This window comes from Moschus berezovskii, chromosome 7 (assembly GCF_049115385.1).
Source record: "Moschus berezovskii isolate FMDL1 chromosome 7, NW_MosBer_1.0, whole genome shotgun sequence".
In the NCBI taxonomy this organism is placed as follows: Eukaryota; Metazoa; Chordata; class Mammalia; order Artiodactyla; family Moschidae; genus Moschus; species Moschus berezovskii.
The window spans coordinates 56012496-56037347 of NC_142466.1; the positions used below are offsets into that span (position 1 = coordinate 56012496).

Consider the following 24852-nt stretch of genomic DNA (forward strand, 5'->3'; position numbering starts at 1 on the left):
GTAGACTCCCAGTGCTCCCTGACAGATTTCAGTTTCTGGAAAAGGAAGAGCCACCTTGAGGGCACCTGCTGTTCACCCTCTATTAGCTTAAGATTGAAGAACGATAGTAGCTGTTTGTAGAAACTTGGCATGAGGGGATCCTGGCTACCTGCATGTCAGCTCCCGGACATGGCTGCATTTTCCAAGTTGTTCACCACATGGCCCTGAGTAGGAATAAAAGTCAGTGCTTATTAGGGGAATGTAGAGAGTTGATAACAGGCCTCTCACAAGTCCTTGACCTAGATAGATATAGGGGCTATCATGCCTTGGATGTTATTGGGAGCTGTGTTGTGTGTGTTCTATTTGGCTCCCTAGTGGAGAATAATAACAGTAGCAACAGTATTAATGATAAAACCCAGATGTCAGCACAGACCTTCTGTTCTCTATCTTCTTCAAGATTTCTACACCTTTCCAGGGATTAATATTGGTTCAGGGCTGGATCTTCTCATATACCCAAAGACAAGTGAATGTGCTCTTGCTCTGCTAAATTGTCTACTTCGGTCTCCATCCTTCTTACCTATCAGTCTCTGCAATTGAAAGAGGGCAGCATAGAGACTTATTTTCCCAGTAACATAAATTAATTCCTTCCTGTGTTTTTCCAACTTGGAAGACAGATTTAATTATAGTTAGTTTTGATTAAAAACAAGCTTTTCTTCCCCTTCCGCTACTAGAATAATAATGTAAGGGAGCATTGTGAGGTATGATTATTCTATTTTCATAATGTTATCTATTATTAATAAAATCTTTTTCTCCTCCCAAAATTTGCTGGATAATGTAGCAAATACAATGGACTCAAAGCTCTGATAATAAAATTGCAGAATTCTCCAAGGCCAAGAGCCCAGTTTGAAGTCATGATCTGGCTTCCCTATCTTTATCAGTGAGGGCCCAGAGAGAGGAAGATGATGACTTTTGAAAGAATGCAGAATTCATATTGTGGAATTCATATTGTCCTACTCAAAGAAGGACTTTAGACTTACCCCTCTCCTTTTCCTGTCCATATTTGGGGGTGTCAGAGCATCTGTTCCTTCTTCTCCACGTGATCTCTTGTTTTAAAGTTACTTTCCATTGGACCAGTAGAGTGTTTGTCACTAATTAGGCAATGAGAAGGTGGTAAGAAAGATACGGCTGAGCCAGAGAATATCTGCATTTCCCACCATTTTATTTGCAAAGATATTTAGATTATTCTCCATTAGGTAGATGAAAAAGAAGATAGAAGGGGCAAAAGCCTTTTTGCAGGTGTCTCCCAAAAGGGCTGTGGAAGAGTGGATCCCAGTTTCAAAAAGTCTGTAGGTTAAGTGTCACAAGGAAAGGAGTGGGGAATAGAGGCCAAGATAAAGCTGGATTTTCCATATCAGACCCTATGTAGAGGAAGACCCGTCAGGACCCTGCAATGAACCAACAACGCGCACATCTAGTACCTGGACACCTGTCATGCAGAGAAGGCCCTGCCAAACTGGTGGATAAGAGACAGCAACAACTATCAGAAACAATGCACTTGCAGCAAGCAACTTGCTGCATCTCAAGTAAGTCAGTGTTGGCCTTTTCTGCATCAATTACCTGAAGTTCAAAGGTAAATGTGGGCTGGAGAATCAGAGAGGAGAAAGGGAGAAGGCAGTCATGAGAAGGCAGACCATGCCTTCAGCGGGGTGCTGGGAACAGTTCATACTTGCTCTGGAGACTAAGTTTAAATTTTCAGGAATGTTGCCAGTTGTTTGTTGGTAGTTTGGATAAGCCCCGGTGGGGCTACTGTGTATAGCATCAATACATAGTGGAAATCAGCCAGTGCTACAAACTGGGGTCCTTAGCTTTTTTCTCCCCTAAAGAGCTGGTCCACACGTGTGCCACTGCCTTCTCCCTACCCCGGCAGGTGCTCTCTGGGGACAGTGAGAGCACAAGGGGATAACATATCTGATTATTTCAAGAACAGAAAAGAAATTAAATTGGAATATAAGTAAAGAATCCTGCACCCCAGCAAGAAAAGGGAGGTTAACAAAATAATATTGTGTCATTTATTAAAAAAGCAAAAACCATTCTATAGCCTTACCAAAATGGACTTCTGCAGGGGAGGAAAAGTAACTTCCCTCTACTTTTCTGAGTTCTAGAACTGGACATGGAAAAACAGACTGGTTCCAAATATGAAAAGGAGTACGTCAAGGCTGTTTATTGTCATTCTGCTTATTTAACTTATATGCAGAGTATATCATGAGAAACACTGGGCTGGATAAAGCACAAGCTGAAATCAAGATTGCCAGGAGAAATATCAATACCCTCAGATATGCAGATGACACCACCCTTATGGCAGAAAGTGAAGAAGAACTAAAAAGCCTCTTGATGAAAGTGAAAGAGGAGAGTGAAAAAGTTGGCTTGAAGCTCAACATTCAGAAAACTAAGATCATGGCATCCTGTCCCATCACTTCATGGCAAATAGATGGAGAAACAGTAAACAGTGAGAGACTTTATTTTTTGGGCTCCAAAATCACTGCAGATGGTGACTGCAGCCATGAAATTAAAAGACGCTTACTCCTTGGAAAAAAAAGTTATGACCAATCTGCTGCTGCTGCTAAGTCACTTCAGTCGTGTCCGACTCTGTGCGACCCCATAGATGGAAGCCCACCAGGCTCCCCCATCCCTGGGATTCTCCAGGCAAGAACACTGGAGTGGGCTGCCATTTCCTTCTCCAGTGTGTGAAAGTGAAAAGTGAAAGTGAAGTCGTTCAGTCGTGTCCGACCCTTAGCAACCCCACGGACTACAGCCAACCAGGCTCCTCCATCCATGGGATTTTCTAGGCAATAGTACTGGAGTGGCTTGCCATTGCCTTCTCCGTAATGACCAATCTAGATAGCATATTTAAAAGCAGAGACATTACTTTGCCAACAAAGGTCCATCTAATCAAGGCTATGGTTTTTCCAGTAGTCATGTATGGATGTGAGAGTTGGACTATAAAGAAAGCTAAGTGCCGAAGAATTGATGCTTTTAAATTGTGGTGTTGGAGAAGACTCTTTAGAGTCCCTTGGACATCAAGGAGATCCAACAAGTCCATGCTAAAGATCAGTCCTGAATAATCATTGGAAGGACTGATGCTGAAGCTGAAACTCCAATACTTTGGCCACCTGATGCGAAGAGCTGACTCATTTGAAAAGACCCTGATGCTGGGAAAGATTGAGGACATGAGGAGAAGGGGACGACAGAGGATGAGATGGTCGGATGGCATCACCAACTCAATGGGCATGAGTTTGAGTAAACTCTGGGAGTTGATGATGAACAGGGAAGCCTGGTGTGCTGCAGTCCATGGGGTTGCAAAGAGTCGGACACGACTGAACAACGGAACTTAACTGAACTTTTCTGATTTCTAACTGATACTTCTGTAATAATAGACAGATTAACAAAAGAAAAACAAACAAGTTTATTAACATGTATATGTTACATATACATGGGAGATAGCCAGAAGAAAATGAGTAGCTCCCTGAGATGACTTAGAATTCAGACTTAAATACCATCTTAATAGGGAAAGGGGAAAAGGATGTAGGCTTCTTAATAGAAAGTGGATGATTTTTAGGAAAGTTGAATGGGTATTTAGAAGAACGTATATGTGAGATATGATAGTTTGTGGCAAAGTTTGTTTCAGTTTGGTGTTGACCTCTAACCTTCTCTCCTGTAATAGTTTTTTCTGCCTAATGAAGCCCCCAAGGAAAAGATTTATGACAAGTGAGTTCCTTTCAGAAGAGCAGTGTTTAGACACATGTGAGGAGTTCAGAGAAAGCCTCTCCCAGCATTTGCTGTTTTTCAAGTGCCTTCGACTCAAACTAGTCAATACACCAAAGTGACATATTTTGGAGTAGCATGTCCTAAATTCCTACAGTCATATTTTAAGGTAACATATTCTGCTATCTCTCACTTCTGTTATGGATTGAATCGTGTTCTCCCTAAAAGATATGTTGATGTTTTAATCCCCAGTACCTCTAATGTGACCTTATTTGGAAATGTTATCTTTACAGAGGTGATAAAGATAAAATGAGGTCATTAACCCCTGATCCAGTAGGACTGGTGTCATTATGAGGCATTTGGACAGAGACAGATAAGCTCTGAAAGGAGATGATATCAAGACACACAGGGAGAAGATGGCCATATAACTACAATGATGCATCTATAGGTCAAGGACCTGAGAAATGCTGGCAACTACCAAAAGCAGAAGAGACAATGTAGGCTCCCTTGATAGAGCCAACAGAGAAACCGTGGTCCTGCCAACTCTGATTTTGGACTTCTAACCTTCAGAACTGTGAGACAATAAACATCTATTATTCTAAACCAGTTTTGGTACTTGTTATGGCAATCCTTGGAAACTAATACAGTTGCCAAAATTCAGTTGCAAAAATGGCTACTGTTTATTGATTATTTACAATGTGTGTGGTGTATTTCACCACCTAGATTTATTTATATTAACTGAATTAATCCTTATGGAAGCCCTGTAAGGATGAGAAAACAAGCTTCTGTTAGTCATTGCTAAAGAGCATCACAGAAGTTTCCAGCAAGGAGGAATCTCGGATATCTCAGAATCAGCAACAAGGAAAGGTCACTTGGTTTCTCCAGGCAGACAGTGAGGAGCTGGTACTTACGGGAAGAGTTATTGTCATTCCATCCAGACCCATCCATTGCTCCAATTTACTTAAAATCTGAAAATGTGTCCTTTGGTTTAAGGGACATGGCAGTAACTAGGGAGATGATAATGAGCAGCCAAACAAATAGGATATTCTCAAACAATTTGCGATTAATTCAAGGTGTTGGCGCTCAAGCGCTAAGTGCTCCAGGGATGGAACTGGCTTAGATAGCTCGCTGGGTGTTCCAGCTACCCCCAGCTGAATGCTTTGAGGCCGAACAATTTAGCAAGAATGAAATATCAAGGGCACACAGCAGAGCCAAGTGGAGGAGGGAAAGTATTCTAAAATGCTAATCTGGGAAGTGAAATGGTAGCATGGCTGTGAGGGAAGTCAGATGGAGAGTGATGAGTTGTAGATCAGCAAATATTAATAAGTACCATGATTCTGGAGTCAGGAGATTTACTTAGTAGGCTAACAAATGGGGGGTCAGCTGCCTTAAAAATGCTAAGTCCAGCTTAGTTTTCAGTTTTGACTTAACTCTTAGAGCTGTAAAGCTCATGGCAAACAGCCTGAGATAAAGTTTGGAGGTTTCAATGAATATCAGCAGATGTAGGAACTTTGGGGGCCAGAATGTCTTAAATGAAATGAGTTTTAGTGGCTCTCAGAAAATAGTGGGAACAGGACATTCCATCTTGGAGACTGTCTGCCAGAATGAGGATGACAATGGAACCTTGGAAGTGGCAGAGCTTTTGGTCAAAATTCAAAGATTTTTGTCATAATATGGGACTAAGAAAGAGGCTCCAGGTGATGGCTGTGTTTTCCTGGGCTGATCTCTGGCTTATGCATAGATCTTACATTTTAAATCCACATAATATCTTTATTTATTGTCCGTTTTGTACTGGGCTTTATGCCAATTGCTGGGGACAGTAAAATGAAAATTGCTTCTTGCTATCAGTAACCATCAAGTAAATGTCTTGTTTAGAGAGAGAAGTGCAAACAATTATAATGTAATGTAAAAATGACTACTAGAAGTCTGCATGTGGTGCTCCAGAAGCTCTGAGTTAGGAAGGACCAACTCCCCGGTGATAGGGAGTGGATTATCAAGGAAGGCTCCATAAAAAATGGAGGTATAATTATAGGACTGAGGTCCATGAAATAGGTCAGCAGGTGCCAGATTACAGAGACTCTCATACCAGGCTTAAGGGAGTCATTTAAATCTTTTAAGTTGTTTGGTGACATGATTAAATGTGTTCTTTAGAAACATCTCTATGGCAGCCATGTGGAGGCTGAAGTGACAAAAATATACACTGTGGCTTACTTTGTTCTAAAAGGCAATTTTACCTTTAACTGTGTATATACCTTATTGACTGTACTCACGCCACAAAATGCACAGACTTAGAAGCCCTGCATTACATGCCTGTACCTAGGTTTGTCACTGATTCACCATATGCCGATGCTGTAATCTTACAGTCATATGATCTTGTTTATAGAACTGGTTAAGACTAATGAGTAATAGGCTGTGTTCAAATGTTCAATCTAATAATTATCACCAATACTATAGACTCTCTCTTTTAAGTGAGTTTTTCCATTGTATTCTTGGCTTTACAAAATATGTTAACACAATTTAATAATAGATCTCTTGGAACATGGTTGTGTAATATAAAGGAGCAAAGCAAAGTCAAAAATAAGATGGTAAGTGTTATTCCACAGAAATCCTATTGTTTTCAAGCTACTGCTGCATTTCTTTTTCTAGTTAAGGAAAGAAAGAAAACCAAGCATTCTCCTGCATTTAAATAGTCACGAAAACAGAAGTTCTTAATGATAACTTATGTTAAAACTTATTTTTGTTTGTTTGTTTTACCCTATATTCCACAAGCATGGTTCTCAAGTTTCAGTAGTTACCAGAATCACCTTCAGGACTTGTTAAAACAGAGTACTGTGTCCTGCCCCCAGAGTTTCTTATTCAGTTGGTCTGGGATGAGGCTTGAGCATTTGTATCTTTAAGCTTCAGATGATGTTACTGCTGCTAGTTCAGGGGCCACACACGAACAGCCATCAACCTGAAATAATAATGTACATGTGCAGTTGCTCAGTCATGTCTGACTCTTTGTGATCCCGTGGACTGTGGCCCACGAGGCTCCTCTGTCCACGGAATTTTCCAGGCAAGAATACTGGAGTGGGTTGCCATATCCTTCTCCACTAAAGTAATAATAGCTAACTTTTATTGAGCACTTTCTATCTTCCAGCTGTGTTCTGAATACCTTACTTTACCTTAGCTCACTAAATCCTCATGACAACCCTAAGACTCTCCATTGGTTAAGAGTATCTCCCTTTGTGTACCAGAAGAAGTCTGGCTCTAAATCACAAGAGAATCTTATCAGTGGAGAAGGTACCAACTTAAATCTGCATAACAAACTTGTCCTTGTTTACTGTGCTAATAGCCTCCTATAACTAATCTTTTCTCACCTTTCCTTCTTTGGTCTTTAGATGAAGATGATATTTAGGTCAGAAATCTAAGCCACCCTAGAGAGTTACTCATTTACCCCTGTGCATCTACCATGTATCCATGAGGTATACATATTAATGCATTTTTTCATTTTTCTCTTATTAATCTGTTTTTCATTATATGGGTCTCAGCTAGAACTCAGAAGAATGGAGGGAAAATTATTTTTCCTCCTTTAAAATCATCACAACAAATGAAGAAACTGAGACTTGAGAAAGTAAAATAACTCAAGTTCACACAGCCAATAAGCAATGGGTGAGGACTATTAATAAATCCAGAATTATACATGTTAGTGAATTATTGTCATTTTCCTGTTGGTGATTTCCTACCTCCCAAGCATGCCATGAACTGGAAACTTTGGAACCCTGACAGCATTTTATTAATGTATTTTGTGAACAATATTTCCTTGTTTTGAGACGAACATTGTTCTTCATAAAAATATTCAAATTTTTAGGTAGAAACTAACTTTCTCCCCAATGAACACTTCTTGGAGAAGGCACTGGCAACCCACTCCAGAACTCTTGCCTGGAAAATCCCATGGATGGAGGAATCTGGTAGGCTATAGTCCATGGGGTTGCTAAGAGTCGGACATGACTGAGTGACTTCACTTTCCCTTTTCCCTTTCATGCATTGGAGAAGGAAATGGCAATCCACTCCAGTGTTCTTGCCTGGAGAATCCCAGGGACAGGGGAGCCTGGTGGGCTGCCGTCTATGGGGTTGCACAGAGTTGGACACGACTGATGCGACTTAGCAGCAGCAGCAATGAACACTTCTGACTAGAGAGAAATTGCTGAACTTGTTGACTCAGAACAAAAATAAAGAGCATCTACTGTTCAGTTTATGGCTTTTATTTTGGGGAGGTGGTAGGAGGCAGTCTAGATTGCCACCACTATAAATCATTTCATTTTTATCATATTCAACATCATTTATAGTACTGTACGTAGAGGTGGTCTTGAGAACTTTGTGGAGACTATTTTTTCAATAGTACAGATGGTTCTGATGAATATTTAAGTCACCTTGGGGAACAAGAATATGATCCTGAGTCAGGGGAACTCAGTCATGTAAATCACATTGTTTCAAGTCCTTTGACTTCTAAACATCTAAAATAAGCACATATTTTATTGGCTGATTAACTAATTGCTGGAGTCACTGAAGGCCCAAGCTACAACCTCATGCTTGACCACATACCAGGGTTTTTTTTATTACTTATTTTTCTGGATCTTTGACTGTTTTCCTCTCTCTATCCATAACCACATATGTATAATGGCTAGTGAACACTCCCTCACAAGCATACACATTAATATTTCACTTTTCATGGATATGCTAGGTCAGAACATTTTCTGTTATGAAGCTAAGTATTAATATAAAACATCTTCTCTCACCAAAGGAATGCCAAATTTAGTTTTAAAGCTGTTTTGTCAGAATATAATGGAAGAAAGAGCCATCATCACCTGGAGATGAAGTTTCCTATGAAGGAGAAAACATTGATGCCTGGTATGCTTTTAATTTTAACACCAGTGTGTCAAAATTGAATACGTTGAATACAATTCATCTGCTGATAAACTCTCATTTAATCTTGAACATAACTGCAAAAAAGGAATTATACACTGAAATTCACCATGAAAATTATCTTAGAAATGAGCAAAGCTAAAACAGGAATATATCCCCATATTCCTGAAAGTTTACAAGATTTGCTAAAAATTATTAATATGGAATATTTATAAGAGCCTCCTCTATTTACTAGCTCAATATCCTCACATTTCTACCCACCACCTAAAGGGAGTTGATCATGGTCAGAAATGTTTCTAAATCCGGAAATATGGTATATTTTTCCATCTATTTGTGTCATCTTCAATTTCTTTCACCAGTGTCTTATAGTTTTTGGAGTACAGGTCTTTTGCTTCCTCAGGTAGGTTTATTCCTAGATATTTTATTATTTTTGATGTGAGGGTAAATGGGATTATTTCCTTAATTTCTTTTTCTGATCTTTTGTTGTTAGTATATAGAAATGTATCAGTTTTCTGTGCATTAATTTTGTATCTTGCCACTTTACTGAATTCGTTGATTCTCTCTGGGAGTTTTCTGGTAGCATCTTTAGGATTTTCTAGGTGTAGTATCATGTCATTTTCAAACAGTGACAGTTTGCTTCATATTTTCCAATTTGAATTCCTCTTCTTTTTCTTCTCTGGTTGCTGTGACTAGGACTTCCAATACTATGTTGAGTAAAAGTGGTGAGAGTGGGCATCTTTGTCTTGTTCCTGATCTTAGAGGAAGTGCTTTGAGCTTTTCACTGTTGAGACTGATGTTAGCTGTGGGTTTGTCATATATAACCTTTATTATGTTGAGTTAAGGTATGTTCCCTCTGGGCTTCCCAGGTGGCTCAGTAGTAATGAATCCACCTGCCAAGCAGGAGATGTGAGTCTGATCCCTGAGTGGGGAAGATCCCCTGGAGAAGGAAATGGCAATCCACTGTAGTAATCTTGCCTGGAAATTTCCATGGACAGAGGAACCTGGCAGGTTGCAGCCCATGGGATCTCAAAAGAGTTGGACATAACTTAAAGACTAAACAGCAACAATAAATGTTCCCTCTATGTCCACTTTCCGGAGAGTTTTTACGATAAATAGATGTTGGATTTTGTCAAAAGCTGTTTACTGCATCTATCAAGATAATCATATGGTTTTTATTTTTCAATTTGTTAATGTGGTATATCACACTAATTGATTTACAGATATTGGAAAATCCTTGCATCCCTGCGATATATCCCACTTGATCATGCTGTATGATCTTTTAAATTTAAAAGCTTTTGGATAGCAAAGAAAACCATAAACAAAACAGAAAGACAATTCACAGAATGGGAGAAAATGTTTACAGTGATGCAACTGACAAGGGTTTAGTTTCCAAAATACATAAACAGCTCATACAACTCAATACCCCTCCCCCAAAAAAACCCTAATAAAAAATGGGCAGAAGATCTAAATAGATGTTTCACCAAAGAATACATACAGTGGCCAACATCTCTAATTATTAGAGAAATATAAATCAAAATAAGAATGAAGTATCGCATCACACTGGTCAGAATGGATGTCATCAAGAGTCTACAAATAATAAATACTGGAGAGGGGGGTGGAGAAAAAAGAACTCTCCTACACTACTGGTGGAAATGTAATCTGGTACAGCTACTATGCAGAACAGTATGGAGATTCCTTAAAAATCTAAAAATAGAGTTCAGTTCAGTTCAGTTGCTCAGTCGTGTCCGTCTCTCTGCGACCCCATGAATCACAGCACGCCAGGCCTCCCTGTCCATCACCAACTCCTGGAGTTCACCCAAACTCATTCCATCGAGTCGGTGATGCCATCCAGCCATCTCATTCTCTGTCGTCCCCGTCTCCTCCCGCCCCCAATCCCTCCCAGCATCAGAGTCTTTTCCAGTGAGTCAACTCTTCTCATGAGGTGGCCAAAGTATTGGAGTTTCAGCTTTAGCATCAGTCCTTCCAATGAACACCCAGGACTGATCTCCTTTAGAATGGACTGGTTGGATCTCCTTGCAGTCCAAGGGACTCTCAAGAGTCTTCTCCAGCACCACAGTTCAAAAGCATCAATTCTTCGGCGATCAGCTTTCTTCACAGTCCAACTCTCACATCCATACATGACCACAGGAAAAACCATAGCCTTGACTAGATGGACCTTTGTTGGCAAAGTAATGTCTCTGCTTTTTAATATACTATCTAGGTTGGTCATAACTTTCCTTCCAAGGAGTAAGCGTCTTTTAATTTCATGGCTGCAATCAACATCTCCAGTGATTTTGGAGCCCCCCAAAATAAAGTCTGACACTGTTTCCACTGTTTCCCCATCTATTTCTCATGAAGTGATGGGACAAGATGCCATGATGTTTGTTTTCTGAATGTTGAGCTTCAAGCCAACTTTTCACTCTCCTCTTTCACTTTAATCAAGAGGCTTTACAAAGCCATTAAAACGAATGAAATGTCATTTGCAGCGATATGGATGGACCTAGAGATTATCATATTAACTAAACTAGACAAAGACAAATATCATATGATATTGCTTATATGTGGAATCTAAAAAATAATACAAATGAACATACCTACAAACCAGAAATAGAACCATAGATATAGAAAACAAACATGATTATCAAAGGGGAAAGGGTATGGGGGGCATAAAGTAGGAGTTTTGGATTAACATATACATGCTACTATATATAAAAATAGATAACCAACAAGAACCTACTATATAGCACAGGGAACTATACTCAGTATTTTGTAATAACCTATAAGGGAAAAGAATTTGAAAAAAAAGATAAATATACATATGTACATATATATCTATTCTTTTTTCAGATTCTTTTTGCCGACAAAGGTCCGTATAGTCAAAGCTTTGATTTTTCCAGTAGTCATGTATGAATGTGACCATATAGAAGGACCATAAAGAAGGCTGAGTGCTGAAGAATTGATACTTTCAAACCGTGTTGTTGGAGCAGACTTTTGAGAGCCTCTTGGACTGCAAGGAGATCAAAACCAGTCAATCCTAAAGAAAATCAACCCTGAATATTCAGTGGAAGGACTGATGCTGAAACTCCAATACTTTGGCCACTTGATGTGAAGCTGGCTCATTAGAAAAGACCCTGATGCTAGTAAAGATTGAAGGCAGGGGAGAAAGGGATGACAAAGGACAAGATGATTGGAAGGCATCTCTGACTCAATGGACAGGAATTTGAGTAAGCTCCAGGAGGTGGTGAAGGACAGGGAAGCCTGGCATGCTGCAGTTCATGGGGTTGCAAAGAGTCGTATACAACTGAGCAACTGGACAGCAACATAACTGAATCACTTTGCTGTGTACCTGAAACTAACACAACGTAAATCACTATACTTCAGCTTTTAAAAAGAGAATATATGGTGCCAAAGAAGCCAGAGGAAGAAGTAAATTAGGAGGGAAGGAATAATGGCAAGATCTTTTTCTGCAAAGAAGTTAAAGTTGATAAGGTTTGGGGAAAAGTCTATCAGATTTGGTGATTAGAATATTCAGGTAGTTTTATTTAAGGGGTGAAAGTCATGGGAAGCTGAGCAAGCAGTTAAGCCCCTGTTACCTGATACTATGAGGTTGGTAGAGGATTCAGTAATCAGGGTGTTTAAGCTTTTTCTATCAATGTTAGCAACTTAACAACGTGAGCAGAGAATGTAGGGTGCAGGGAAGGGATGGGTATACCTGATACTTGGGATTGAAGATTTGAATGGTGGGAATGGGTCTAAGGATTGAAGTTTGTTAGAAAAGACAGCATTGAAATATCTGACTACGGGCTTTTGCTTCAGAAAGGAGACAAATAAAGTCAGAAGGCCAGAAGAGGATTTAAGAGACTTTTCAAACTGCATTCTTTGTTTCAACTTGGACCGGTGGGTCAGAGATAAGGCCAACCTGTACTGATCTCAGTACCTTCTCCCACTAAACATCACAAAAACTTTGCTTTGATCAGTTTTGGTTAATAGGGCTTGGCTCAGATGGTAAAGAATCCGCCTGCAATGTGGGAGACCTGGGTTCCATCCCTGGATTGGGAAGAACCCCAGGAGGAGGGCATGGCAACCTATTCTAGTATTCTTGCCTGGAGAACCCCATGGACAGGGGAGCCTGGCGGGGCTACAGTCCATGGGGTCACAAAGAGTCGGACACGACTAAAGCAACTAAGCACAGCACAGCACACAGCACAGCGTGCTGCGCTTCCTTGCTGTTTGCTCCCCAGTTCCACTTTCCACCCTTTTACATTCTGCTCTGTGACCTTGTAGGCTGATGAATAGGGACCATAACAGTGAGTTTTCTTGCTCTCCTGCTTCTATTTGTATTTAGCTATTGGGGAGCACTGGTCTGAGACTGGAGGGAGGGAGAATGTGAGGGAGGTATTCACTCTTCTGCTCCCCTACTATAAGGTCGTCTGGTCCTCTCCCCTTCAAGCCTAGAGACAGTAATAATGCCCAGCTCTCTTAGCCCTTTGTGATTTCTCTATTCTCTGTCACACATTTGAAATTTCCTATATATGCTGCATATGTTTTACTTTCTCAAATTACCCAAGTTGAAAGTTCCATCTGGACCCTGTCTGACACAATTTTTATGTGAGATTTCATTATAAAATTTTGCATCACTAAAAAAAAATGTTTGAAATTGCTGGACTAGTACAGAAGTTGGCAAATTTTTTCCCTAAAGAGCCATATAGTAAATATTTTTGACTCTACAGATTATACAATACCTGTTATCATTCTTCAACTCTATTCTCTTAGTGATAAAGCAGCATAGATAATAAGTGAATGAATGTGCCTATGTTTCATTAAAACTTTAGTTACAAAGATAGGCAGTGGGTTTTACTTTTGGCCTATTAGACTGTAGTTTACTGATCCTTGATCTAGGATAAGCAGTCTTCTGCTCGATTCATAAGAATGGTTCTCAATCTGGGAAGACTTTGACCCTTAGGGTATGTTTGACAGTATCTATAAACATTTTTGATTATCACAAATGGAGGAGGGTTATGCTTGGGGAATGTGTCCCTGAACTAGTTCTTTTGATTATCATCTTCTGGGGCTCTGTGTTTAAGACTGGATACCTTAACATTTCAGAAGGGGAAGAAGAGGAATTGATAATGCCAACATGGGTTATTATAAGTTTTATTTATTTATTTATTTTTGTACTATGAGTTTTCAGTGAAGCTACATATGATCCTGAAGCTATTGAACCAGAACAAAACTGCAATATTTGTATTCCCTGAACTGATATTTCTTTTGACTAATGTCCTTATTTACTGACAGGGGACCATGTCTCACTCCTCACTCACCCTACCACCATATCATTAATTAGAGGACAAGTTGAAGAACAAGGATGCAGAGAAATCTGTGTCTGGATGACATCATAATTTTGATCAGCTTAACGTCTGCCAGTAGTTTTGAAGACATGCTTAACTTTTGGAAATCACTTCTTTATTGAAACCAAAGCTATTAAGTTTAAAGGTCCATAAAGATGAGACAAACAGTCATAAAGACCTTTTGAAATTCATACACAGTGTGTTAAATGGATTTAATCACTGTCAGTTAAAAATGGTGATGTTTTAGCAATGTCCATACACTGGCAAAAATCAGATCACTGACTGCTTAATGGGGGACAAAAATCTCAGTGGATGAAATGTTGCTTATTTGTGACTTCTGAGTCATTTTTACAGGGTTTTCAGGGGAAGAACTTGACCTTAGTGTACTACAATGTAAAACAACTCTATATCTAGGCTCATTCTTTTAAAATTAATTTTAGAGTTCATTATTCTAGTAAACATTTTTATCATAGTCTAATCTATAGATTGATAATCCTTGAAAAATCATTTTAGAATAATTCTGACCTTGACTATCAGGAAAAGAAATGCAATTGAAAAGTTAAGCCAATTTAGTGAGTATATAAAATACACTGCTGCTAAGTCACTTCAGTCGTGTCCGACTCTGTGTGACCCCATAGATGGAAGCCCACCAGGCTCCCCCGTCCCTGGGATTCTCCAGGCAAGAACACTGGAGTGGGTTGCCATTTCCTTCTCCAATGCATGAAAGTGAAAAGTGAAAGTGAAGTCGCTCAGTCGTGTCCGACCCTTAGCGACCCCACGGACTGCAGCCTACCAGGTTCCTCCGTCCATGGGATTTTCCAGGCAAGAGTACTGGAGTGGCTTGCCATAAAATACACAGTATAATCTTAATCCAGCTAGTATTGACCGTTTTCTATGTCTGTGCCAGACAGTATACTAAACAGTTTTCACAGATTACCTTTTTAATTCTTCTGGTAAACTGGAAGTATGTGCAACTATAATCACCCTAATTCTCTAGATGAAGAGAACGAGGGCTTGAAGAGATTACATAATTGGTTCAAAATCACACAGTAAGTAGTGCTGTTGGAATTTGCACGCAGGCAATTTAATTTCACAGCCTACGCTTAACCACTCTCTTATGCCGCTTTCCTTTGAGTACTTTGGTGGTAAATATGAGAGGATTATTTTGAAGGTATTATGGTATATTTAATCTTAATAACCCAGGTAATAAAGATGTCTATAATACAAGCAAGTTGTGTGGTCTTGGGAAATCACATAACTTGCATCAGTAGAATGAGGGATAATACTGAGTGATTTCTAAAATGGCCTTTCTACTCCAACATGGTGTTTCCAAGATAGTGTATAATATTTTTCAACCATATCATTCAATCAAATGGTCATCCTTTTAGCATTAAAATGTTTGGATTAAACACTTCCAAATTTGCAGAAAAATTTCCCAGTCCTTTTTGACCTCATTTTTGGTGTTTACATGTAATAAGAAACTCCATAGCCAAAATATGAATAATATTGTTTAAGTCATTATTCTTGTCATAAAAGAGATGTTTTGCCAGTATAGAAATTTCATAGAATTTTAGATCTGTAAAGGCTTTAGCCATAATCTAATCTGTCCTTATTGCATCATAAATGAGGAAGCTGAAATCCAGAGAGGTTCAGGGATGTGTCCAGATTCACAAAGCTACTTATTCATAGTAGAACTAGACTACAATTATCTAGGTTCAGATCCCAGATCTCTTTCAATGAGTCATAACCACTTCTATCTTAATGTCCCTGAGTCATGAGAAACTACTGGCCAGTTTTAGTCCAGGTTTATTGGAACAGAAAGATCTGGGTTTGAAGCTCAGCTTTTTGCTTACTAGATGTGAAATGCTGGGGAAGGTTAAAATGAAAATCTGTGCATATATGTTTATATATAGATATAGATATATGCATACACTATACACTAATCCTTCAAAGATAATGAGGGATGACTTTATATAAACCCTGAACATTATGTGTGCATATATATTATGCATATAATCTATGCATACATAATGTTCACCCTGGTTATTATAGTTTTTATATAATAATATATATTATATATATAATATATGTATATAAATATATTCACATATATATAATATATGCACATATTTATGCATGTTTATATAAAGTCATTCCTCATTATCTTTGGAGGATTAATTCCTGGACCCCACTCCCTAGTTGTTGAATAGAGTGTAGTAGCGTTTTAAGTCTGTTTGCTTTGGGTCTGGGAAGTCTTGTTATTATATAGGAACTATAATCATAAGTAGTTTACATCTCATTTTGTATTACACATTTAAATTAAGCAAAATTAAGTAAAAAATTAGAGAATTCTTTTTCAAGAACTCTTCATTCATTTTCTTCTAGGCGTGACAAATACTTGATAGTCCAGTATGAGGACTCCTTTTAGGTGATAGAGATTTTCTTAGACCCTCACATGATGGCAGCTGCATGTTTCAAGCATGCTAACTGAGACAATACCAAATGTTAAAAGACCGCTGTGAATTTCAAAGCTTCCAAAATAATTTCATTCATCACACAAGCATTTACATGAATTTTATAAGATGATATCACATGAAAAGGCTATTCACTGCAGCATGATTTTTAAGAGCAAGAATGGGAACAACTCATGACTACCAATAGAGACTGTGAACTTGTTATATCCATATTATAAAATATTATGCAGGTGAGAGGCGGGATGAGAACTATTTCTATCCATAGCTAGGAGTAATCTTGAGGATAAACTGTTAAGTGAGAAAGAAAGATAGAGAAAACATAACTCACAAACCACCATTTATCCAAGAACAGTAAGTACGAGTATGTGTTTGTGCATATACATAAGAACATATGGGTATAAATATATATGTGTGTATATGTCATGGTTAATTTTGTGTCATCTTGGCTTGGCTGTGGTGCCCAGTTAACTGGTCAAACTGGTCTAAATGTTGCTATACAGGTATTTTTTAGGTGTGAATAACATTTAAGTCAATAGACTTTGAGTAAAGTATTAATAGATTATCTTTCTAATATGGGTGGACCTTATTCCATTAGTTGAAGGTTTTAAGAGTAAAGACCAAAGGTTCCCAAACAAGAAGGAATTTGACCTCAAGACTGCAAAATCAACTCTTACCTGAATTTCCAGTTTGGTGGCTTGCCTTCCAAGTTTCAGACTTGCCCTTCTCCACAACTGTGTGAGCCAGTTCCTTAAAATCAATCAATCAGTCTCTATCTCTCATTCTCTCATTCTTATATATCTGAATGGAAATGAAAAGGATGAAGAGGATGGGGATAGAACCAAGTGAGACTTCTCTGGGTATAGCTTGTTAATAGGTATGACTTTAAACCAAGTTAATATTTTCTATAATTAGAAAAACAGAGAAATAAAAGAACGATTTCTTAAGAGAAAGTGAAAATAAACATATTAACTGTGAATCAAGTTGGTGGCAAGAAAAATGATTTCAAATGATTTTAAAACATAATAATTTGAGTGCACAGCTCTAGTGAGATTAAAAACAAAGGGAAAAGAACACATACAAAAGGTGCCTGCAATATTGATTGTACCAAAAAGCAGCAGAGCTATGAAAGACTCTAGGGGTTTTATCAAAATAGCCCGAGTCCCCAAAAGTGACTCCCATCATCCAGAGATGAAATAATTTGAACATTAATGAGAATAACAATAATTAATTCATAATGTTATGAATGTAATCACATCATAGATATTCATAGCAACGTGTTTAGAAATAATGAAATGTCAGAAAGAAGCTAAATATTAAAAAATAGTAATGTGTATTCAAATATCAAAATGTCATTTAAATCTTGTAAAAAAGCAATTTATGATTTAGGAAAATGTTTATAATATATTATTATGTAAAAAATATTATAAAATATGTCTATAGTATATTTTAGCTTGTTAAAAATAATATATGTGTAAGAATGCATATAAAGAAAACTGTATGAATATACTATAGGAATATACTACATATTAGTATATACTCATATACTAACTATATGAATATACAACACACCATATCTATATGGCAAGATTGCAGGAGATTTTGTTTTATCTTCAACTTATTTTCCAGTCTGCTGTAGTTAGCATACATAATTTTATAATTTTTAAATGAAAGAGGCTATTTTTTAAAAAGATAGCACGTGAATGGAAAGATTATTATTTTCAGGCTATAAATAATGCCTGTGCTCAGAGATTTGATACTCTGGATAGAAAACTACTCATTGAGTTCAACTTTTTCATTTTGAAAACAAACTAAAAAGACCTCAAAAGAGTGAGATGACTTGACCGAGGCCATCGTTACAAAGCAAAGAGAAAAAGTCCAAAGTAGAAAATGTGATCATAGTTTTAAAATTACATTTCCCTTAATTTGAAGTTAACCTGGACCAGTTGTGTTTCTGTTGTACAAAGCTTTGTACTTCTCTCCTAAACCTAGAGAAAAATAGCCAAATTTGGTACAAGTGAATTTCTCATGGACTGATGACTAAGTGATTAAAAGACTGACCTGCAAGAATCTCAAGGTCTGTTCAGTATAGATTTATAGTGATTATCTTGCACCACAAGGGTATATTGATATATTGGTATAACTAGCTGGTACTTCACCATCTAGAGAAATTTGGCCTCAGAGGGGAATCCTTCTGTAGAGTGTCTCATATGGTTCTAAGGAGACTGACACCGTCGATTATCAATCCCAATTCAGCCAAAGAAAGCACTTTGACACAGAAGGGATTGTGTGAGTGTTTATGTCTGGCATCTTAAACTTATCTCCAGATGACTCAAAGCATAAAGCAAGAGCATTTCGAGGTGTAATAGGCTCCTCTGTCCATGGAATTCTCCAGGCAAGAATATTGGAGTGGGTAACCATTCCCTTACTCAGGGGATCTTCCTGACCCAGGGATCGAACCCAGGTCTCCTGCATTGCAGACAGATCCTTTACTATCTGAGCCACCAGGGAATCCCAACAGAATATATAGTTAGCCACAGTTTAGGGGAAAAGAAGAGAAATAACCAATGGAGAACAAGAAAGAAATTTCAGTAGAGAAATTACTCAGACTCTGATCTTCAAATTGTAGTTTTAAAAGTTGAAAATTAGAACACATTTGTGTTACAAAAACAACTGAACAACAACAACAAAATAATCTAGATAGAAGAAAGTGAAAATGCAGTTAAAAACTAAGAGAATAGACTTGTCTTTTGATTCTGGAATGGTTGGCGGACTCTTTAGCCAGACTAAGGAAAGCAAAAAGACTTTTCACTACTGCTCCCTCCTATCCTAACTTTGAATCCAGAAAGCACCACTGGAGAGCTTTTTCCTGCCCCAGCTAAGTGTTCTGTTTTCTCACCTTATCAGACTTTAGTTCTGCTCTAATTTGCTTGGGATGTTGGCTGAACTGAAGGTGCAAGAAAAAGCAAAAACAATAGTCTCACAGAAAGAAAGCCAGTGGTTGTCAGGGACTGGGGAGAGGGATATGGATAGCAACGGTTTAGTGGTAGGGTCTCTTTTGGGAGTGATGAAAATGTCCTGAAACTTGATAGTGATAATGGTTGCAAAACATTTGAATGTACTAAATGCCATAGAATTTTCACTTTACGGTGGTTAAAACAGTGTATTTTATGTTAGTGGGTTTTACAGTAAACAAAATTAAGGCCTCAAATGTAGTGCATTTGAGGCTTTACTTTTTGTAGTAGTGTAGTGGGGAATGATAGAGGTAAGAATAGGGAGGTGCTGGCATCATGGAAGCCAAAGAGAGTGAGTGTGAGGAGCTCGAGGGACTGAGCTAAAACCAGTGGGACAGCTGGCTTGGAAATGAGTCCTGACATTATTTGGTGAATCCGCTTTTAGTAGTTCTTTCTTAGCACTACCTCAGCATCTAATTCAGTTCACCCAAAATTATACAGAAGTCCTGAGGGGACTGTCTAATAATCTAATGTGGTTTATGAATTTTTCTTCTCTAGCAGTGTCTTTTATTTTATTATTTACTTTACTTAGTATAAATGTCTTTAGATGGAGTATGCTTTCTCCAGTTTTGTATGTTCCCTGTGGATCCTTATAATTTTAAATTATTCTTGTTTCATTAATTTATGGTAACATGCATGGTCCATGCGGAGAAGGCAATGGCACCCCACTCCAGTACTCTTGCCTGGAAAATCCCATGGACGGAGGAGCCTGGTAGTCTGCAGTCCGTGAGGTCGCTAAGAGTCGGACACGACAGAGCGAATTCACTTTCACTGTTCACTTTCATGCATTGGAGAAGGAAATGGCAACCCATTCCAGTGTTCTTGCCTGGAGAATCCCAGGGACAGGGGAGCCTGGTGGGCTGCCGTCTATGGGGTCACACAGAGTCGGACACTACTGAAGTGACTTAGCAGCAGCAGCATGGTCCATGAAAGCATTTATGTTTGCACTCCTGATTGTTAAGTAGCTTACTCATTTAAAGCACAATGCTAGAAATAGTTTACTCCAAGTAGGTTTTTGCCTCACAGAGTGTTTTTAAAGTGAAGACACATAGGCAGGATAAATGCCCAAATGATAATAAAAATTAAGTGCATTGGAAACAAAGACAAATGCAAAGACCACGTGATATCTGATTCCCTTCCACTTTTGCTCACTGCATTGAGATTTTGTTGCAGTGAATGTAGTTAAAGACAAATGGTGTTTGTTAAGGAGCTGGGGAAAAAATACCATCAAATCTGTAACTAATAGTCATCAGGGCATAACTATATCATAACATCCTTATAGCTTGGGAATGAGGAGTGCAATTACATCTTTAATGAAAACAACTTTGGGGTATATATATGCATATATATATATGAAAAAAAATATGTTTGGATTCTTAGCAATTTAACAGCAATGTGCAACTATTGGAAATAAAGCAACTATTTATTGACTCTGCCTGGGTGCTTTATATATGTCATTATTGGTCCTCATAACAACCCTAAAAGTGTGAGAACCTTGACAACAGTGAGGGGATGTATCAAATATTTCCCAAGCCCTCAATTTCAAAAATGTGAACATGGATCTTGGCTTTCCTGAATCATATGTTTTTAAAAAATCAGATGTCATTTATGGGTAGTCTCATATTTCATTAAAAGTTTTTTTCCAACTATTAGAATCTTAATTTTATCTCTGCTTTGATAGTCATTTAAATAAATAAACAAACAAACCAAAATCACCTTTGAGAAAGACTCCATGAAGAAATGAGCAGAGCAACAGGAGCTGACTAACCTAGGGAGTCATTTGTTCCAGTACATCAGCCTCCTAGAACCGCCCAGAGGGTGCTCGTTCTTCAACCAATTATCTTCTGCTGGAATAAGCATACATGTTCATACCTTTATGGAGAAGTTTTATTTTAAATGTCTGAATCTTTGACCTTGGCAATCTATTCTAGGGCTTCCCTGGTGGCTCAGAGGTTAAAGCGTCTGCCTCCAATGTGGGAGACCCGGGTTCGATCCCTGGGTCGGGAAGATCCCCTGGAGAAGGAAACGGTAACCCACTCTAGTATTCTTGCCTGGAGAATCCCATGGACGGAGAAGCCTGGTAGGCTACAGTCCACGGGGTCACAAAGAGTTGGACACGACTGAGCGACGGAACGGAACGGAATCTATTCTAGGGGAAATAATTGTAATCTGAAGGCAATGGCAAGCCACTCCAGTAGTCTTGCCTAGAAAATCCCATGGACGGAGGAGCCTGGTAGGCTGCAGTCCATGGGGTCGCTACGAGTCAGACATGACTGAGCGACTTCACTTTCCCTTTTCACTTTCACACATTGGAGAAGGAAATGGCAACCCACTCCAGTGTTCTTGCCTGGAGAATCCCAGGGACAGGGGAGCCTGATGGGCTGCCCTCTATGGGGTCACACAGAGTCGGACACGACTGAAGTGACTTAGCAGCAGCATCCATAAAGATTTATGTGAATTTTGATAATAGTTTTAGTTATAATGGTGAAAACTTGCAAGGTGCCAGTTATCATTCTCTTGTCCTGAGCTCCAAATTCACCCTTCTTTGTCTTCCTTTGTGTTAGGTAGCTGAGTCCTGTAAACTCTTCTTTTGCCAGCTGGTGGGTTATTCACTTCATCAGCAGAGGGCAGTATAGAATAGTTGCAAGAAAACACTTCTTTTCCAGGTTGTAGCCGTCTAGATACATTCTGAGCCCCACAGCCTTAAGCAGGAGATTGAGCGGCACCCTTAAGCCATCTCTCCTTATGTGCAGCCACTTGAGAGCAACCAGCAATGCTGGCCACATTTACAGCCACACTCTGGCCCATCCATACCAGCCAGCAAAGGTATGCCATTCCTGCCAATCAGCTCCCACCTATCCACACCCACAAGCAAGGATGAGCGGTTTTTACAGCTAGTTCTCTCAGTCAAGTGTTTCTTTTGTTTTTGTTTTTCTTCTGCTGCAGTAGGCTGCCTGTGGTAGTGACTCCTGTTGAAGAGCTTTGAATTCAGCCTTGGGTCCCAGAGGGCTTCTCCTAGTCCCTTATTGTACTTCTTCTTCAGTCTCTAGATAGTACCTGCTCTTTTTAAAATTTTATTTTATATTGGATCATACTTGATTAATGGGGCTTCCCAGGTGGCGCTAGTGGTAAAGAATCTGCCTGGCAGTGCAGGAGACACAAGAGACACGGGTTTGATCCCTGGGTCCGGAAGATCGCTTGGAATAGGAAATGGTATCCCACTCCAGTACTCATGCCTGGAAAATTACATGGGCAGAGGGGCCTAGTGGGCTACAGTCCATGGAGTTGCAAAGACCTGGACATGACTAAGTGACTGAGCACATAATCGATTAACAATGTTGTGTTTTTAGGTGTACAGCAAAGTGATTCAGTTATACATATACACATGTCTATTCTTTGTCAAATTCTTTTCCCATTTAGGTTATCACAGGATATTAAACAGTGAACCTTGTGCTATACAATAGGTCCTTATTAGATTAAAATAGGTAATCTATTTTAAATATAGAAGTATGCACTTGTCAATCCCAATGTATCACAAATTAAAAGAGCAGGGAATTTAAAGTTAGAGCCCCCTTCAGTTCAGTTCAGTTCAGTCGTTCAGTCATGTCTGACTCTTCACGACCCCGTGGACTGTAGCATGATAGGCTTCCCTGTCCATCATCAACTCCCAGAGCTTGCTCAAATTCATGTCCATTGGTTGGTGATACCATCCAATCATCTCATCCTCTATTGTCCCCTTCTCTTCCTGCCTTCTATCTTTCCCAGCATCAGGGTCTTCTCCAATGAGTCAGTTCTTTGCATCAGGTGGCCAAAGTATTGGAGTTTCAGCTTCAAAATCAGTCCTTCCAATGAATATTCAGGACTGATTTCCTTTAGGATATACTGTTTGGATCTCCTTGCTATCCAAGGGACTCCCAAGAGTCTTCTCCAACACCACAGTTCAAAAGCATCAATTCTTTGGTGTTCAGCTTTCTTTATAGTCCAACTCTCACATCCGTGCCTGACTATTGGAAAAACCTGACTAGATGGACCTCTCACTAGATGGACCTTTGTTGGGAAAGTAATGTCTCGGCTTTTTAATATGATGTCTAGGTTGGTCATAGCTTTTCTTCCAAGGAGAAAGCATCTTTTAATTTCATGGCTGCAGTCACCATCTGCAGTGATTTTGGAGCCCCCCAAAATGAAGTCTGTAACTGTTTCCATTGTTTCCCCATCTATTTGCCATGAAGTGATGGGACCAGATGCCATAAGTTTTCTGAATGTTGAGTTTTAAGCCAGCTTTTTCACTCTCCTCTTTCACTTTCATCAAGGGGCTTTTCAGTTCCTCTTCACTTTCTGTCATCAGGGTGGTTTCATCTGCATATCTGAGGTTATTGATATTTCTCCTGGCAATCTTGATTCCAGCTTGTGCTTCATCCAGCCTGGCATTTCACATGATGTACTCTGCATATAAGTTAAATAAGCAGGGTGACAATATACAGCCTTGATGTACTCCTTTCCCAATTTAGAGCCCCCTTAGAGCCTACTTTTACCTGTTTTAGTAGTTAGCTTTTTGAATATTTATTTTTCCCTGTTCAAATAACTGTTGTGGTTTCTGTATCCCAACTGGGCTTTTATTAGTATGTAAGTTAAATGTTCAGCAATAAAGGATTAGTTGAATAATTGTGGATATATCCATTTAGTGGAATAATATTGGGATCTATCAGTACTCTTCAATCAAAGTCCACTAGGAACACACTGAGGATTTATTATTTGTTGCAAGGGAGAACACACATCATGGGAAACTGTGGGGTGTTTCAGTAGGAAGATATTCGAAAGAACCCTTTACAGGGTTTGGGATTTGGCTGGGCAATTTTTGGGAAGGTTTAAGAAAGAGATTTGGTTTAGACTGGGTGTTCAGAATGTGGGGGTAATTCTATGGTTGGATATTTTAGAGGTGCCATAGTGATCTTGCTTTTATCTGTACTTATACAAGGTTATGAAGAGGCCTTGCTTTATATAATCCTGTCATGATGTCAGAGTAACCTTGCCTAAGGTTGGTATTCTATGAGATTGTTTATGTCCAGTAGGAGAATAACATGGCCTTGCTGGGAATGTCAGATCATTTCTGAACAAGAGTTCTTTTTCAGAGCTTTCAGCTATCATTTAAGAAGTCTGGCTACCCTCGGGCTACCACCTGGAGTGACCACATGCTTACATATATAGAGAGATGGCTCAGAGTTCAGTCTCCAACTATTGAATGTTGGGTAACAGACAGTTGAATAAAGAAGACGCTGAGCTGATCTCAGCCCCAGTCATTGTCTGGCACAGCTGTGTGAGGGACCTGCATGCAGTGAGCAGTACTTAGCTGAGCCCAGCTGGCCTCTAAACTGG

General features: G+C 39.0%; 1 protein-coding gene across 1 annotated transcript in view; it reads left to right on the plus strand.

Annotated features, from left to right (window-relative positions):
* Window positions 1–1429: 1429 nt before the first annotated feature.
* The window catches only part of TMC1 (transmembrane channel like 1), a 182042-nt gene continuing 158619 nt past the window's right edge, over window positions 1430–24852 (plus strand). Inside the window, exons 1-2 of the mRNA XM_088837777.1 lie at window positions 1430–1562; window positions 1863–1922. Of these exons, the coding sequence (XP_088693903.1) occupies window positions 1430–1562; window positions 1863–1922 (193 nt within the window). The remainder of the gene's footprint in view (window positions 1563–1862; window positions 1923–24852) is intronic.